Below are 19478 nucleotides of genomic sequence, written 5' to 3'. Positions count from 1 at the left end.
ATGGCTAGCACACACTCTCATACACAAACATTTCTGTTCAGAGTTGGACTAAATCTACTATGCATATAACATGCGTCAGTAAATACTCTCAAGGACAATCTTTTCTGCCATCTCTTGTACCCCCTCCCTTCTCTTTTTCTCTCTCTCTAATAAGATCACACAGTAAACTCATCTCCCTTTTCCATAATCAGCCAATTTTTTGCTCATGTATAATGCATGCTGCGCACCTTGTTACCTGCTCCTGCGCATTCATGTGCAATTTAAATTTGTTGAGTTTACATGCATTAAATCAGCCACGGCTCTCAGCAGCACACACAAATAACATCTGCATTAACTTGAGGTGTTTATCTAGACTCACCTAATTGAGTCTGAATGGGAAGGGAAACAGGTTATGGTCCATTTTCACCTGTTTGACTCAACATGGTGCACTTCTGATTGTTTTGACTCTCGTGCATCTTTATCTGCACCCACTGAGCAGGTGGAAAGCATTTACTTTTAAAAAATACTTTCTTTATCATTTTGCTGAGCATTGCAGAAAAAAGTCCTATTTTGTGCAGATCCTCCACTCACACCTCCCCCAGTGCTCGTGAGCACCAATCATCCTTCATAAAATATTAAACTCCCCACCGTTTGCCCTTTTAAATTCTCCCTCACTCAATTCCCTAATTGTAGTGTTTCTTTATCTGTCCACTGCAGAGAGTAAATAAATGAACAAAATAGCTATTTTATCACAGCACCTGACCTTTGAAACGGGAGAGGATTATCACAGGTTTATTTCTCACCCCGTTCTCTCACCCCACACACACACACACACACACACACACATAAAATAGGAGATACGGAGTAACACCGTGTCTGCGCCGCAACAGCTAAAGTCTGTCTAGTACACTGGACGCTACAAAGCGACCGTTTAAAATCATTTGAAATTTGTGTCAATACGTCATAAATAGAACGCAGCAGCAGTTTTCTGTCAGGGATTTGTCGTATCGCGTCGCGCCGCATCCAGTGTAGACCATAGACATGTATATACTGTATATCTATGGTGTAGACAGCATCACTGATTATAATGAGTTCTATAGTATTTTGTCGCGCCGCGCCACTCGCGTCCGGTGTAGACACGGTGTAACATTGGTTTTGCTTTGTTTCACAGAACTAATCGTTGTTGCGTACGTATGTGTGGGGCGGAGATATCAAAATAGAGGCGAGACCCTTTTGGGGAAGGGGCGTGTTTGTTTTGGTGATTTCAATTATCAACATTGGCTACCAAAAATCGCTTACCCCACCTTTAACTTTTATTTTAGATTTTACTTTTTTATGTTTTACGACAATAAGCTATAATGAAAACAACAATGGATAATTTACCTCAGATATTGAAAATAACTTAAAGGAAACAATTGAATTCAAATTATATGTGAACAAATTAGTGTATTCTGAGACAAATATTGTATCAGTCAATGAGTATGTTAAATAATGGTAAAATGGTTTATTTTGATTTGATTATGTACTTCTCCATTTTGTTGCAAGTGTGAGACAGCAGTGTACTTGCACAGAGACTCCGCCCACATGCTCTTCTGATTGGCTGTGATTTGTGATTTTGTCATGTCTGGTGTGGACAGACAAACTGCTTGTCGCTGGAATCTTATCACATCATGTCTGGTTAGGATACAGAGTAATTCTTTATTTAAACTATTAACTGACTACTTCCTTTTCCTATTCTCCTTTCACTTTTAATTATAAATCCTGATTTGATCCTCTTAAATTCTGCTTTTCTCATTTGAGAAGGAATGTGGTTTGTTTGTTCTGGCAGTATCAGTGAGGTAGGAGCACTTCCTAATTTTCTTACCAGTGTGAGACATCATTCCTGAGGACATGAGTCCGGAGACAGAGTGGGACAGGACGTGAGGGTTCTCGGGTGATGTCACGCTCTGGGTTCGTTTAGGAGGTCTGCCAGGTCTGGAGCTGAAAGATGAACACCAAATGTCAGACAACCTTTTCCATTCGGTTACATGTAACAACACATCTAGAAGCCAGTGTAGCTACTTATTGCACATTGGAAGTTGCAGTGTAGACAGTTTTGTTGATTATAATGGGAACATTGTAGTTTTGCTGCATCATGTCACTCACTTGAAGTGTAAACAAGGTACAGAATGATTAGAAACTACCAAATAGGCCTGAGGCTAGTTGTCACACAGGAAAGTTGTCAAAAGTGCTATAAAATTCCAGCCTCGTCTGGTTTTTCTATTATATTTAACTTTGATAAACAATGGATAATTAAAAATAAAAACCACTCTGGCATACACTATAAAAATATTCTGAAAGTTGTTTATTGGAGTTCGTTTTATAAGAAAATACTATTTCAGTGATACTTGCTGTTCCTTTGTATTTCTTGTATTTAATGTTTTTTACATTTTAAATTAAATTTCATTTATTTTTGTTATTTTGTTTCTTGAAATGTTTTCCATATTTTGGTGTACTGATTCTGCTGAAAAGTCTATAATATGCTGTTTGACGTCCAGTGGGGCATGTTGACACAAACATCAACTTGTGTTCAATTAACTATATTTTTACTCCCAAACAAAAATGGTGGAATAGCTTTTTTATAGTCAAGACCTATAGCCAAGGTTATACACAAACTGACATACCGGTCAGATTCAGTTTACAATAACAGCAAACTCTGAGAGATGCGCTCGAACTCTAGTGCTAATGACACAGCTCTGGTGAAGGACTGTCTTCTCTCTTCCTACAGCCATGCTGAATGCCTAACAGGCTGACATTTTTAATAATTCCTAATGGGGCGATATTTTAATTAAACTGATACTGATGGAATCAGATTAAATGTGGTTAAGCCGTGCAGCGGAAATGACTCAAGAAATTCAAAGAGAGATCAGCAGATAAGGCACCATTTTAACTGTATGATTCATTAACTACGACCCCCTTCAGTTCGCAAAATGAAGAGTTTTTTTATCACTGCAATTTTTCTAGATATTTCATTTGAGAGGACAGATGTGCACAGGAAACAAGACTTAAGATTAACATGGTAGTCTATGAAAGAGTGAGTCAGAGGGGGAAAGAGAGCGAGAGAGAGAACAAAAATGCAATGTACAACTCAGGGTGCCTTTGAGGACATTTAATTCCACTGACAAACATTTAGTAGGGACTCGTCTAAATGGTGATGATCTGTGTCCACAGCACTAAGAGATAAGAGAGGGCGGTCAGAGCAGGGCGTACAGTATTTCACAGAGGAAACTGATTACTTTAGATGACAGAAACAGAAAAAAGGAACTAAGAGAGCAGATACCTCAATCCCTTATCTTTATAATAACTACCCGTTTCACTATAAAGCTGTCATCTGGATAAGCTGGAGAAAACAAACAAATCAAAAAAGACAGAGAAGCCAGGTTGACCATATTAATATCCAGGGTTAATGAAGTGAAGAATAAAAGAGTGTTGTGTGTGTTTGCTTTGAAACGGGAGAGGATTATCACAGGTTTATTTCTCACCCCGTTCTCTCACCCCACACACACACACACACACACACACATAAAATAGGAGATACGACTAGTCTGTGTGTGTATGTGTTTTTGTGTTTTTCTGACAGAGATGATGATTGCTGTTGTATATGAATGCAATTTTTGTCTGGATCTATGTATCTATTAAAAAAATAGGATAAAATTAAGTTCATACATATATTGACTTCATTACATCTCACCTGTAATTAAATTTTCGAAATTTCTGAATTAAATATTTTTTTTTTTTTACGGGACTTTGGGTAAACAATTTTACTGTCCTACTGTTCTAATATCATAACCAAGAAAAAAAAGCCTCATTAAAACTTAAATTCTTGAAGAGTAACACAGTAGTTTTATATAATATTGTATTATTTTTTCTTAGAAAAAAATATTTTAATAAAACTGCTTCACTGCTTATTAATAATTGAAAAAAAAACATCATGACTCACTAAAATTTTAATGATTTAAACTCGTCTAAATGGTGATGATCTGTGTCCACAGCACTAAGAGATAAGAGAGGGCGGTCAGAGCAGGGCGTACAGTATTTCACAGAGGAAACTGATTACTTTAGATGACAGAAACAGAAAAAAGGAACTAAGAGAGCAGATACCTCAATCCCTTATCTTTATAATAACTACCCGTTTCACTATAAAGCTGTCATCTGGATAAGCTGGAGAAAACAAACAAATCAAAAAAGACAGAGAAGCCAGGTTGACCATATTAATATCCAGGGTTAATGAAGTGAAGAATAAAAGAGTGTTGTGTGTGTTTGTTTGTCTATCCATCAGCAGAGACGGACTCTTTCTGACAGGTGAATTTCATCAGGCAGAGAGTTATAAATAGTGGATTTGTCAAATAAGTTCTCATGAATTTATACACTCCTTTTGCATTATGGAGGGTGTTTTGCTAGTTTCCTTAAGTGTCATCTAAGACTTGCTCAGTTAGGGTTTAAAACACAATGAATATTCAGTAGTATCACCGATATGACGCCACTGATACTAACTGATTAGAATAAAACTTAAACTGAACTGAGCCGAATAATGACACTATTGTCTTCTGTAGAGCTGACTTTGAAGTTGTTTCATAACTGATGACCTTTGCAGCGTCAACACTATTATTGAACTGAATTATATCTGAACTGAGCTGAATAATCACACTATTGTCTTCTATAGAGCTGCTCTGTAGACTGCAAAAACTGGTGTAGAAACAATTTACACTCAGAAATTGCAAGTACATTTCACAATTACAAAGAAACTGCAAGCAACACGTTGAAGTACACATGAAATTTTGAAGTAGAAAGACTGAAATAGAATTTTCTTGTAAAATTTCCTGCAATAACCTTTGCTTTATTTACAACTTCAATGATCTTACAATGGTTTTACAATGGTCTGGTCATAATTGATGAACTTTGCAACATTGACACATCTAATATATTGAACTGAATCAACATTGAACTAAATTGCGCTGGAAAATTAGACTATTGCACTGTGAAAGTGCTAACCTGCAATTGTTACCTGAAAGAGATATTTCTACCTGATTTAAGAGATATTTCTACCTGATTTAACCCGTAAAATTTTGTTTTGTTGATATAAATTTATACCATTATAAATAAGTGGTATTTAGGTTGATTCGAACAATATTAAATACAATTCTGACTTAAAACCAGTTAGTTAGATGTTACCATTTTTGCTTCAGTTAAGCTGCTTTACAGCTGAAATTGAATTTGTTTCATAATTGATACATTTTTATACAATAACACTGTTATTTTCCTGTTTATCACTGTGAAGCTGCTTTGAAACAATCTGTATTGTATAAAGTGCTATAGAAATAAATGTGACTTGACTCGAAAAATCTTGACTGAAATATTCTTTTCAAATTTTTTGCATTAATTACATGTAATATGAATTGAAGACAGCTTGAAACAAATGCAAAAACATTTAGACGGAACTGCTCTTTGATGAAAAAAGCCCAGCTGAAAGGATAAGAGCAAACATCCTTTATTCTGGGCCCAAACAGGAAGTTCCTTCATGATGGGGCGTAATTGGAGCTCTTATCGCAGTGAAAGACTGATCCCAAATAGTCCACTGTTTGTGTTTCAATCTGCGGCTCTCTGTGATGAAAGAAATGTAAATAAGTGTTGTGGCCCCAGCAGGGAGACGAAGAACGAAGGGGAGAGAAAAAGACAGACAGAGACTTAACATCTGTCCCAAACGCACACACACAAGACACTTTAACATTCCGGTTCCCAAAGCATACGTGCACACACACAAATATCCACATGCACAGGAAATAACAGCAATGGGAAAAAAAGCAGTACTGTAAACATTTTACAAACAGACTGCTTCCTCAAATTCACACACAAACAGCCACACCAACAAACTTCAACAAGATCAGTCAGTGAGTCAGTTAGGGTTGTGTGTGTCACTGTAATATTCTCTTTGACGTACTTCAGCAAGCCAGCTGGCCTTTACAAGCCTGTTGACATTATAAACAAAAACTCATATTATACTAATAGCAGATTAAACACAATTACAACAAAAAAGAGATTAAATTATATATAATTTACAAAGCTCCAGAGCTTCATTAACTATGAGAGTCCATCATTTAAAACATTAATCAGAGAATCGTGTGAATACTCTCAAATGTGTTGATGAGAAAGTCTGTGAATAAAGAGTATAGTCTGAAAAACCTAATAAATGTTTTAAACTGGACTTAATGAAAGCATAGTTTCAGTGGGATTGTGTAGCAGGTAAACAGACACACATGGGGCGGAAATTAATGATGAGCAAAGGATGAGTGTAACAGAGACATTTAGCAGCTGTTGACTTGTCTTGTATGTTAGTAAATATGTACCATATGAAGTGAACCATTACACCACCTTGTCTTGCTTTTGTTTAAGACATTATAAGGTAGTTTAAAAACATGTCAGGGGAAGCTGAAGTTCACCTAGTTTTGAGAGACTTTCAAATGATTGCCTTCATTTGGCTGAATAAGGTCTGAAACCGTTAAAAAAACACCTCGGGAGTTCAGGCTAAATATTATCAGCTTTATTTTCTCTACTTTACATGAGGTTTTAATTGTATGCTTTTTGCCACCTTGTTACCAAATTTGGAACATGTGTGAACATGTGATTTGTGTGATGTAATTTATCAAAGAAGAAGAAGACATCAAAATTAAACAGAAGCGCCTGAATCAGCAACAGGGTTCCACATTTAGCTCGAAATTGATCTGTCAGTCAGTAGAAACTACATAGTTTGGCACCATATTTTGGTTTGTAGTTACTGATGAACTTATAACAATTCCCATTAAGGACAGAAAATTAAACCCATTTATTTATTAGATTTTGGGTAACAGGTAAAATGGAAACAGATTGATTACTTGATGTAGAAAGAATCCAAATGAAGTTACTATGTGGGTGTGACAAGTTTAGGAAACACTCAATTGTTTTGCAAAACAGGAAAAATCTAAATATGTTTTTGGTAGTTAAAATTAGCCATTAGCTAAAAGTATTTTTTGCAACAAAGAATTGAATATCAGTTAAACACTTGAAATATAGTGGTCATATTTTAATTGTTTTTTTTATACAGTTGAAAAAGGTCAAGAGCTTGAAGGATGGGTTATTTTAAGATGATGATATAGATGTTTCATGTGTTTAAAACAAGCTGCTTTTTATACAAGGTTAATTTTATCTCAGATACATAGTTCTTACAAACAAAAACATAGCACTTGTGACTCTAATGCTATAAAAGTGCACCATATTTATGGAAAGAGGCAAGTAACAAAACTGAGCCTGGGAAAAGAGAGAAAGCATTTTTTATTATTATTAACAAAACAATGAAGCATACAGCTTATGAACCAAGTGAATAATTAAACTACTTTCTCTATTTGACAAACTGCTATGAATTGAATCAGTTAAGTAAGTTCACAGGTCGAATTGATCATATTGTAACCAGGGAACAGTTCAATCTCATCTCTGGCAGATGTTAAAAGGTTAATTGTAAAAGTCTATTTCTCCTGTTCAGGCTCTTGCAGCTCTTTCATTTGCTGTTATTATTGTCTCTCATTACAGAGGAAGCCAATAGGGATCTGACAGGTGACATCCTATCATCAGAGGGAGGGTTATAAAGCTGCCACTCTGGATTACCAGAGGAATTTTGAGACCTACATAAGCCAGTATTTCCTTCATGTTAATGCTTCAAGAACTTTAGGATTTACCAAGCAGAGATAAAAGAGCATATTTCCAAAAAAAAAAGAGGATGAAGAAGAAAGCAGAGAGGCCAGTAAATATTCATATGAATCTCAGTGAAGTGAACGCACTTTGTCCCTTCTCTCTCAAAAATTTCTGAGACAGAATTACACTGAAAATTAGTAAAAAGCTATTTTAAAAAAAAACTAAATTTAATGTCAGTCATGTATAACAATGTATTTGTTCACGTCAAACTTACATATCAAGAACCATTGCACTAGATTAGAATGAGAGTTTACTGGAGTCCTAAATGGAGAGTGTTTCCATCACAGAATAACATTGTGGTCTGGAACAAGAGTAAAAGCCAGTAACACCTGCCATTCATAGGGACAATATCTCAGCTGTGTACTCACCTCTATATAGGACATAATCTAAGCTGTTTCTTGTGCATATGTAGGTCATTTAACATCCCAATGCCTCTCCTCTCATCTTTTTGTCCTTCATACAATAAAAGTCCACAACAAAAATAGTAATTTTCACATGCTGGCATATAAATCATTCGCTTTTCTCTCTCTCGGTAGCTTTTGGCAGATATGGGTCGTGTTAACTTTACCTTCTCACGGGGACTGTTTGAAAGCACTGCCACTTTCTTTTGACCCTTTAGAAGAACAGTTGTGTAAAAACATGAGGTGAAATCGACACAACCATTACACAGGTTAATCTTTTCCTCGTTCCAACATCCATTCTGTCTCTTTTTTTAGCAATGTGTTGCACTGTGATCTCTCCATCTCTATTTTTGTCGGTTCTCCACATTTCCGGGAGATGCGAAATTTCCTCCTCTGTCCTCTCTACACTAATCAGGTCACAGGCGTGAAGGAAGCTTTAGGCAAAACCTTTATGTGTTACTGCTGCATTATCCTGTTCTACTTAAAGAAGCGTTACCTCTAAGAAGATAGAAAAGGAGAGCAGGAAGAGAGAGAAACAAGTTTGCAGCATCATAGTAGTGCTCACTTTCTTTTTGCATTCCCATGCAATTTGTTTACTCATAGAGATGCGAAATTTCCTCCTCTGTCCTCTCTACACTAATCAGGTCACAGGCGTGAAGGAAGCTTTAGGCAAAACCTTTATGTGTTACTGCTGCATTATCCTGTTCTACTTAAAGAAGCGTTACCTCTAAGAAGACAGAAAAGGAGAGCAGGAAGAGAGAGAAACAAGTTTGCAGCATCATAGTAGTGCTCACTTTCTTTTTGCATTCCAATGCAATTTGTTTACTCATAGCTTGTTAAGCTGAGTTCTCCCACAAATGGTTACTTCCCTTCGCCAGCACAGAATATTCTTGGTTCACTACAAGTTAAGCTCATTCAACAGCATTTGTGACATAATGCTGATTACCACAAATATTCAAAGGTTATGAATATGCATTTCAATGAAAGTAAACAGAGACAAATTTTAAAAAAGGATTTAAAAGCAGAAATGTTAAGCTTTTTATCTGAGTTGTAAAATTGTTTTCATCATTTTCATAATAATTTTAGGTGTTACATTGTTATGGCTGAGATATTAATATTTTGAACTTTTTAATAGTTAACATTTTCATTTTAAAGTTTTAGTAATTTAGATGTGTTTTTATTTTATTTTATTTTTATTATTATTATTATTTTTTTTGACAATATTTGTCTATATTGTTTTTATTCTTTTTTTCAGTTTCAGTTCATGCATTTTCCATCTTTTTTCCCTCTCTCTGACTTTCCGGTTGTCCCAGCTCTCTCCCTGCCACCTAACCCAGTTTAATACAATGTTTTAGTCTACTTCCCAACAATGCACTTCACAAACAGCCGCATTCTACACGCCACATTTCCTAGATACATCACAAACAAACACCGGCACATACTAATAATGCGTTGCTTCTTGGTTTTTGATTGGTTCTAAAATTAGTGATTGACAAACCTAGATATAGCCATAGCCGTGATACATTCTCCCCAAGGTCTGGACATCTCAATTAGTTTTTGACATTTTTGACTGAAGAATCTCATTAGATTCAAAGCCAGAGGGGTGAAACTGCTTAATCGTGAAGCTTTGTAGCTCTTTCCAGACTCTCACTTCCTACAGTAGATCTATGGCAAAGAATGACAATTTATCTGATAACATTGAGATTAACCATGGAAATGTGGAAGTTATTTTATTTTATTTATTTTTATATTTTATGAGAGCATTGAAACAAAAGCATTGAAACCAAAAGCTTGCTCACATTAAAAAGCACAAAAAGTTAAGTGAATCATGCATAATCATATATAATATATAATATACTGTATAATCCAGTGAGTGTTCTTCTAACGCATCAAACACTGTGTTTAACATATTTGATGCTCTCAGCGTATGTGTTTTGATGAATGCTTATATATGTGAATTAAAGCCTAAAACAAATCTCTTCATCTTATAAAGCAATTGTGTATCTTCAAAGACTTAGAATAACACACTTGATTCATATATATTACTTTTATAAAGTCTTTTTATACTTTTTGATGCATGAAAGGTTTAGTTGCACAGGCTTTCAATTGATAGACAAAAATACTAAGAATTGTGTTCCCGAAGATGGAATATTTCATGTCATGTCATGCACAAAGGTTAGTCTTCTGACTGACTCTAAAATCATGATCATCGCTGATGTTTCTTTAAAATCAACGTGAGAATCTCATGTGGAGAATGAAAGTTTGGCAGGTGTTTCTAGAGGCCAAACTAATACAACATAAGTGCGCTTTTCATACTAATTGTTAACACACTGTTAATACATTAACATGGGTTAGTAATTAATCCTGGGGGTAACCATGAGATTTCACACTGTCGATTTGAAATCCCTAGATTAATGTTCTCATTTGCATATCTATGAGTTTTATATCATCAGCGGAGAAATACAGCATGCCACAAGCACACATCTTCTTTTTAATACTTGCTTGTCCAGCAATGGAAAGGTCACTGCGTGAATCTGCTCTGATTGTATCAAATCTTCTGAAATATACTAGAATAATAATAATGTTTCTTCATTACTTCAGTTAAAGAGATCGCTCACCCGAAAATGCAAATGCTGTCACCATTTACTCACCCTCATGGCATTCCAAACCCATAGGACTTCAGTTAATCTTCAAAACACAAATAAAGGCATTTTTAATAAAAACCTGAGAGGTCTCTATCCTTGTCCATTCGGTCTTTTTCTGTCACATGTGCATCACATGCTAGAACAAACCTCACTGGTTCTTGTGGCTTTTGTATTTCTTCACAAGACTTGGATCAAACCACTCGATTCATTTTTTTTTGTGTGGATCTTTTAAGTTTTAGTTACCTGGACTTGGAGGGACAATGGAGGTTGGACAGAAACCTCATCAACATTTTTTTTTTATCTTTTAACTCTCACATGTTGAGTATTGAACCACTGAATACCAGTGGTTACCTCATTAAAAGCATGAATATTTAATGAGGTAAACACTGAGACAGTTTATAGTTGGCTGTCTGTTGCGGAAGAACTTCCTGTAACATTCTAGCAACGTAAATAACATTCTGGCTTTTCCTTTTTCCTACTCCACGCTTACTTGCTGAACTGATGCAGAAACCCAAATCTGAGTTTGTTTCATAGGACTCTTTAGACCTAACCTGATCTCATGAGAAAACATTAAAAACATTTTTTTTTTTTACAAAGTTGCAATTTTGCACAAATTCATGCAATGTGATTCATAGGAAAATATATGATTTGTAATTAATAAAGTAAGCATGAAGCTTCACCCCTAAACCTACATCTTAATGGTGCATGATCAAGTGATCAAGTCAAACAAAAGCATATAAGAAATCAAACTAATTTCATCACCTAGGTTCTATTTGCATTCTATTGCACAGTTTCGAGATATTGAGCTTCAAAGTTTTTGCATTCCATATAGTGATATGGGATATGGGGAACAAATCTCTTTCATACATCAGTCCCAAAATGTACACACCTTCAAAAAAAAAAAAAACATCACATAATGTAAGTTGTCACAGAATAAGAATGTGTAAATAACTCAATTTTGACAAAAATGGTAGATAAAACCTTATAATTCCAAGGTGACAATATGTCACCAAAATGTAAACATTATGAATTGTCATGATGAGACTGTTGTTTGGACCATGTTATCACTCCACTAGTAAACTTTAATATGTTCGTTTTTATTCACAAATGTGTAAGCACAATATATTTTTATAAGGTTTTATTCTCAAATAACAGATTCAAACAGTTTGAAAAATCACATTAAACCCTATCCTAAATCCAACCGTGAGTGTTAACAAAAGCAAACATGAGATTAAAAAACATTTGTCAAATCAACCATGCCATTTCAGTTTGCTTCTACAAGTCTGAGCTCTTTTATCACGATTCGTGTTTCACAGGACTTGCGTTACACATCACAATCGCAATGCTGTACCAGGTGAGCTACCGAGCAAGTTTACTACATCAGAAAAGCCAAGCATATGGAGATGGTAATGTGACGTAAACGTCAAATATATTAGTTTACAAATCAAGCACTATTAAAAAAATAGTTTTGAGGTCATAACAGTATTGTGCAAGAAAATAAATCTTTATTAACTGATAATCTGTGTGTTCATTTCAGCAGGAAACTGCAATGAAATACATGTACACATATAGGTGTGTTTTTGTAGTTTTGCTAAAATGTAGGTAGAGGCACATTTTTACCAATGAGCCTATGGGGGTTAAAAGCCTTACATATAAAGAAAAAGAACAGCAGCATTCTAATGAATACACTGAAGCTCATAGTGTTTCTAGCACTTCCTGTTATTCCGTGTCCAGGTGTTTTTCAGCATTAAATTATCCTAAACCTCCTGTAATCCAATGTTTAAAATGTCCCATTATGAAGCAATCACAGGAAACTAACGAACCATTTCTGTCCTGTCCATCATCCTCTCTCATCAACAAGACCATTGACCATGTGTGTCTGTGTGTGCAACTTCATGATCAAACAGCCAGAACAGTGTGTTAATAATCAGACCGAGTCAAAACATCATGGTGGCCACATACAAACAGAAACACACACACACACACACTTTAGATTTCCATGTGCTTCAGAGGGAGCCGGAACAGAGAGACTCCCTGAGGTGGAATTAATGAAAAACCCTTTCATGGAAAACTCATCAAGCTGAGAGAGAGAGGAGGAGACTGCTAGAGTGTGTATGAGAGAGAGAGGAATGGCGAAAGTAAGAAAGAGATAGCATGTCCTTGTGTGTGTAGTGAGTGGAGGGGGGGTCAGAGCGCGTGACCTCTCATTTCATACTTTAATTAAAATCTCCCCCTGACGTCCTCCTCTATTCCATGCTTTACATTTTATATTTAAAATTAATTTTAAAATTAATATTGACATTTTTGAAAAGAAAACTTTATATTTAATTAGCTTGGCATGTATTATAATTAGAATAATTATTAATTTTATTAATAAATAGATATAAGAAAATGTTAGAAATAGAAATATATTTACTTAATATGTTTATAAATAATAATAAATTATATATAGAGAGCGAGAGAGATGTTTTTTTTTTTTCAAAACTGCTTCACTGCTTGTTTATCTCTGAAAAATCTATTAAATCGAAGTCATGTGAAATGACCAACAAAAGTCGTGTGGTCTAACCAACATGCAGAATCATGGAGAAAGAAATATAAAACATGAAATGATATCATTGAGAGCACTCTTGCAGAACCTCATGACTATATGACAAGGTCAAAAAGTGCATTACAATATAAGATAATTTTACCTTTTTGTGACATGGTTGGTTCAGGTTATAAAAAGTCATGTGGTGCTTCCCCCAAAAATGTCATAATATTTATGAATTAATAATGCATACTTACTTATTTTTAATTAGGTTGCCTCATGCACCAGAAGGCCCGGAGAGGACTAAGAGAGAGAGATTTATAATTTAAATATAATTTAATTAATAATACTTAATCATAATTTATTAAAGGTCCCATGGCATGAACATTTCACTTTATGAGGTTTTTTAACATTAATATGAGTTCCCCTAGCCTGCCTATGGTCCCCCAGTGGCTAGAAATGGCGATAGGTGTAAACCGAGCCCTGGGTATCCTGCTTTGCCTTTGAGAAAATGAAAGCTCAGATGGCCCAATCTGGAATCTTCCCTTTATGTCGTCATACGGGGAAAGGTTACCTCCCCTTTCTCTGCTTTGCCCGCCCAGAGAATTTGGCCCGCCCATGAGAAAATGAGCTACTACAGTGCCAGGCGAGTGCAATATTTTTTTTTTCCTCGAGAGACATCATGGCTTGCAAATGAGCGAAGCATGGCAGTTGCCCCGCCTCTCTCCTCCTCATTAGCATTTAAAGCTACAGACACAGAAATGGCACGTCCTAAGGAAAGCTCATTGTGGGACTGGCTCGTAGTGGCTGAAATTCTGCACCAAGGCTGAATTTCGGGAAAGAGACTTCAGATACAGTACTAGGGACCACTTAGGCCTATATAAAAGCATCCAAAAAGCAGCATGTCATGGGACCTTTAATAATTTATTATATTGTTCGATTTTTTTTCGAACTATAATAATGATTAATTTGGTTTTACTCATGTTTATTTAAGAAAAATATGTTAATATCTTTCTATTCACTTTTCTATTTTCTATTCATATTTTTTAATTCTTTCTTTAAATTGGTATAATAAGAATACATTTTTAGGTAGTTGGCACGTGTGTAAACTAAATTTGTAAAAGATTTTTATTTTTCTTTATCGTGGATATTATATCTTTATCTCTCTCTCTTATATATATATATATATATATATATACTGTATATTACATTTACATTTATGTCCTTGGCAAATGTTATCTAAGTGATTTAAAAGAAACTGTATTTATTAACTTTGTGACAAATTCTTAGAAATACAAATTGTGCATCTCACTAAACATTCTATTACTTACTTTCTGTTTGACTGGATCTAAACAAACACCACACACACATAGGAACCCACACAGCATGTGTGTAAGGTGACATTTTCCAAACTCTCACCAATTCACCTCATCTCCGAGAACACACAGTCTTACACTTGCACACACGACAGCAGATGGACACATGCAAACACAATAGCCCCATAAAGACATCAACAGTATTTTAAGCCCTTGTTCGCTAACACATTTCTTTTATGATACGCAGCATGCCACTACAAAGCTATCAGCTGTCTGAGCAGCTGCATCGGCAGTTTCCAATAGAGTCACTAAAGCTTTGAGAGATCTGAACACACACACACACACACACACACAAAGGGTATCTATTTCAACCACACATGTACAATAGTTGACCATAAACTCCACAGCCGTATGTAATGATTGATATTAGAGGATTAAAAATATACTGCCGCCTTGAAAGCGTGGCAATCGAAACCTTTCGTCATAATACAAGAGGAAAAAAAATGGATGGATTACAGATTCTGTGTCGACCATTCACACACTCCATTTTCGACCCACTAATCCCTCACTCCACACTAACACACTGTGGAAGAGCCGAATCAAACCTTGCTGACTGATAGAGGCTCGTGTTACAGCTGGAAAGGACCTGAAGGTCAAGGGAAGACAGAGACGTGGAGAGACGTCTGTTTGAGGTTAGTGCGTTTGTGTACGTGTGCATGTCGAAGAGGGAAAAACAGCGGGTGAGTACAAGATAACGGGAATTTTTAAATGAAAGCAATCACACTGACATCAATTAATTGTCTGCGGATAATTTGCTGTCTAGGGTGCCAGCGCCGCTGCTACGGGTATTTGTTTTGACTGTAATCCGTGGCCTTTAAAATGTCTCCCATTTGAAGATCAGAGAACGAGAACACACACTGACAGACTCCTCTCACACCGAGCATTCACACGACTTGAACTCTGTGACAGGAAAATCTTCAAAGACACAAATACCCATTTTTGCAGAGCATTCGCAAAAGGTTTGCGCTAAGCTATGTCTGTCATCTCACTTTCTTGCTTGGTTTCTCACAAACGCACACACTAATGAACACACAGACCTGCATAAGCTCCACTTCACAGGTGGAGAGTTTCTGAGACAAAGGTCACAACACAAAGCCAATGAGTCGTGATACATCATGTCCGTTTAAGGCTTTCTGGAAGTGAATGTGATTCTACGAAAATAAATAATTCAGTAAATAAAGGCTGACTAAGTGCAGGCTAACTGTAAGAGAAGACATAAGCATTTTGTTTACTATTCAGAGCGAAACCAAAACCACAGCATGCCAAAGGCTTTTTATGGACATTCAAAACTTGCAGTCTGATTGCGCAGTCTGTTGAGCATTGTGAAGTGCTGCAGTAAATCAACTATTAGTTTTTATGCTGATCCAAGATGCGTTTTGTTGCTTCAAAACATTTACCGTTAGAATTTAGCCATAAAAGGACATGCTTGGAGTGATGAATGACTCCGTAAAGCAGACAGACCAAGTCAGCACCTATAGGGAATTTTTTTTCTGCCTGCCAGAAAAAGCTCATGGATTAGATGACGGTCAGAGAAGACATATCTTTTCAACAAAGAGAAGCGCTGAGGAAGAAGTCAGATTTGATGAATAACGGCAGTATAGCTCAAGAAAGGACACAGAACGTTATTTGAGTCTCATCACAATATGGGGTGGAGGGGTGGTTTTGCCGTTTAGTTTCTTCTCCTGTTAACTCATGTTGCATGAACAACATATTTAAGAAAACGATAATGTGCCAGTTGAGCAGGATCCTTTTATCTGTTCATGATGAGTCAAAGTGCCAAACTTTGACTCAGCATGAGTCATTTCTGAACCAAAGAGCCACCCTTTGTACCCTATCCAAAAAACAAACAAACAAAAAAACCATTTTATGAGGTGGAGATTTCATATGAATTCGCACACATTTTAGACAAAAGTATGAAGGTCCACCCCTAAACACAACCTTCAGTGGGGAATAAACAGTACCAAACCATATGAATGAAATTAGCCACCAATTCACCAAAAGTAGAATAGCCATGAGAGGGTGTTGGCCTCAGTCTCTCAATTTAAACTTCTCAGTTAGGTCTTTAGAGAATTCAGACGTCCAAGAGTTTAGCCCACGCTGTCTGCCCTGTCTGCGCTCTGATCTCCATTCAGCTCTGCCAAATTTAAAACATTAGGAGGCCGGACATTGATTAAATAGTCATTATACAGAGATAGAAACATTTAAAATTGGCAGTTTTGAGCTTCTGACTAGAGTTGGTCAGAGTTTCTCAAACACCTTTTCACGACAAATGAGCACAAATGAGCAAATTAGAGGTCAGGAGAATGGTCTAAATCATGCATAAATACGTTCTGATACAAATTTCAAAAACGCATTCGTAAATTTGTCGATTAATCCTGAGGCAAAAAGTATTAATACGATTAGGATATAATTCAAAGTGGAGACAAAAAGGGCGGGAGGACTGTTAGAGAGCACCCTTTTAAAACTGCCGCTCTAGGCAATATGAAAAATTAATTAATTTCTGCGAGAATCAATTTCTATATTACACACCGCTGGGGAGCAAGCACTCGGGCAGGAATCAGAGATTCTAATCTCGTTCCAGTAACTTGTGTCACAAACGCTTAACATCTCCTCACCAGTGCCAACGGCTGCCTAAATGCACTCTTTATTAAGCAAGCAGCTATGAGCTGGTGTCATAAATTTGCTCACAGACACAGACACCAAAGTATAGATAAGTAAACTCATACTGTTCTTTCAAACAAAGTTCACATGGCTCTCTTTAGCTGCACAAAAATTGTACAACTAAAATTTTTTAAATTGTGAAATAACTCAATCTAATGGATCCATATTACGTTTTTTCTGTCTTCTGGTAAACATTTTTTATGGGCTGCGTTTCCAAAAAGCATCATAAGCCTAAGCGAATGGCAAAGATAGCAATGTTTTTTTTTATACTATTAGAAAACGCAGCCCTGTTCGAAAGCAGCGTCAGCAGTGAGCAAAAGCTCTCGGTCATTGGTTAGTTCTGTCTTGCAGAATTTGTGTTTGATCAGATGAGCAGGAAAACAGTTCTACCCCATACAATTATTCGCTAACATAGTTTATTTGGCCAATCCAACGCATATTGTATGCATTAAATTTCTAGATAAATAAACAAAAAAAAATTAATTGAGTAGGCTATAGATAGGATACCACAGTCTCATAGCATATGGATAACCTATAGATTAAATTTGCGTTAATACGCAACTAAAGTGTCGGTGTTTTCAAAGAACGCGAACTTTGATGGCAACAGAATCAGGTGCAAACTATATAATGACAGCTCAACAGAATATAGTGCTTTTATGACCAGCTGTCTAAACTGATAACGCCATTCAATAACTACCTGGGCTGATATAATCATGCCACGTGAGTCACTGCAAATTAATTATAGGTTTTCAAATATAACGGAGACAGCAGTATTAACATTCCTTTATTTCATCCACACATTTTAAGTAGGCTATTTTGATTATGGAAACTGCAATCGGAAACTGCGTGAGCCATACACGATGTTTAACAAGTGATACTTGTGGTCCATCTGATTGATACCCAACCATGGGACAACTGCCGATTAACCTGTGAGCTGACATTCAGTTTAACTCGTAACAAAAGCAGACTGGTCCCATTAAATATTTAGATAATAGTCGGATTCGATCTCTCTCCCTCTCGCTTTTCCATATTTATCTCCAAAAGTGTTAGTTCACACATGATACGTTTTAGAAAGAGAACAAGAGTTACATTCAATCCTATTTTGACTGCATGATTGATGGTGAAAGACACCTTTCCTGTCCAAAAAGGTGAGTGTAGTGTACTGTATGTTCAATGTGATGCATTTCAGTATAAAAGTAACCTGATATGAGCATGATTATCAAAGGCCAAACTGTGATCATAAGTAGGCTAGAGATAAATGTACTGTGCTCAGCAAAGTTGAGTTTGTCTAAGTAACGTCTGCGCAAGATAGGAGCTCAATAAACCCGCATAGTGTAAGGTGCCCAGTGCTTTAATTCTTTTTAGTTTAGTGCAACTTTTCAAACTTTTCAAAGTATTTTTTTCTGCTTCCTTTACAGTACAGATCTCGTGTAGCTTCGAGAAGGGTTACATTTACCTTGCATTGGTGCAGTCGTTATAGAGGACCTCGAAGTCTTTTCTCGATATAAGTTTGCAGCGATTGACTCCGGGCTGAATCGCGCCCAGTCCACGAAGGATGCGAACCTGCTCCACGTTGCACACCACAGGCGTTATCTCCAGACGTTTGAGTTTCGTGTATACGGTGTGCAGTCCACCGACCAGGTGCTTGAGAAAGAGGTCAAACGTCTGCGGGAGGCAGATGAGCTCGTTGCCGTTGACGGTGAAAGACGCGAGCCTTGCGCCTCTGACCTCGACCATTTTACACTCGTTGTTTTGAGGGGTGTTTTCCACTGGGGAAGGAGTGGAATACACGGGTTTGTGCGGGAGACTTCCGATGGGGATGCCCGGGCTCGCGGAGGAGAGCAGTTCCGATCTGTAGAGGCTCGGACCGGATGGGGTGACGGACAGTGAGGGCGAGAGGGTCGCCGGGGTCGAGGAGTTGACCGCCGCGGCGACCGAGATCGGAGGCGCCTGGGCCATCGGTGTCGCGGGCAGCAGCGCAGCCGGTGTGGCCATGTTCAGCACTAAATAAATCTCTTGAAAGTGTTCGGACAAAAGTAATGTATCACGGGAGAATTAATAAAACAACAAAAACAATTCCGTTTTAATCGAAAAGTAAAATCAGCCTGGCCCGAGGGGGGGGGGGGAC

At 36.8% G+C, this 19478-nt stretch overlaps 1 protein-coding gene across 1 annotated transcript in view; it reads right to left on the bottom strand.

The window, feature by feature from the left end:
* The window catches only part of LOC107719724 (dachshund homolog 1-like), a 65868-nt gene extending 46403 nt beyond the window's left edge, over nt 1-19465 (bottom strand). The window contains exons 1-2 of the mRNA XM_016527212.1: nt 18807-19465; nt 1844-1959 (exon numbers count right to left, since the gene is read on the bottom strand). Coding sequence (XP_016382698.1) covers nt 1844-1959; nt 18807-19345 — 655 coding nt within the window. The 5' untranslated portion in view covers nt 19346-19465. The remainder of the gene's footprint in view (nt 1-1843; nt 1960-18806) is intronic.
* Between the last annotated feature and the right edge of the window lie 13 nt (nt 19466-19478).

The sequence above is a fragment of the Sinocyclocheilus rhinocerous genome, unplaced genomic scaffold, assembly GCF_001515625.1.
Source record: "Sinocyclocheilus rhinocerous isolate Xijiao unplaced genomic scaffold, SAMN03320098_v1.1 scaffold721, whole genome shotgun sequence".
NCBI lineage: Eukaryota > Metazoa > Chordata > Actinopteri > Cypriniformes > Cyprinidae > Sinocyclocheilus > Sinocyclocheilus rhinocerous.
The sequence above is the reverse complement of the archived record's forward strand: the minus strand, read 5'-3'. Positions and strand labels throughout refer to the sequence as shown.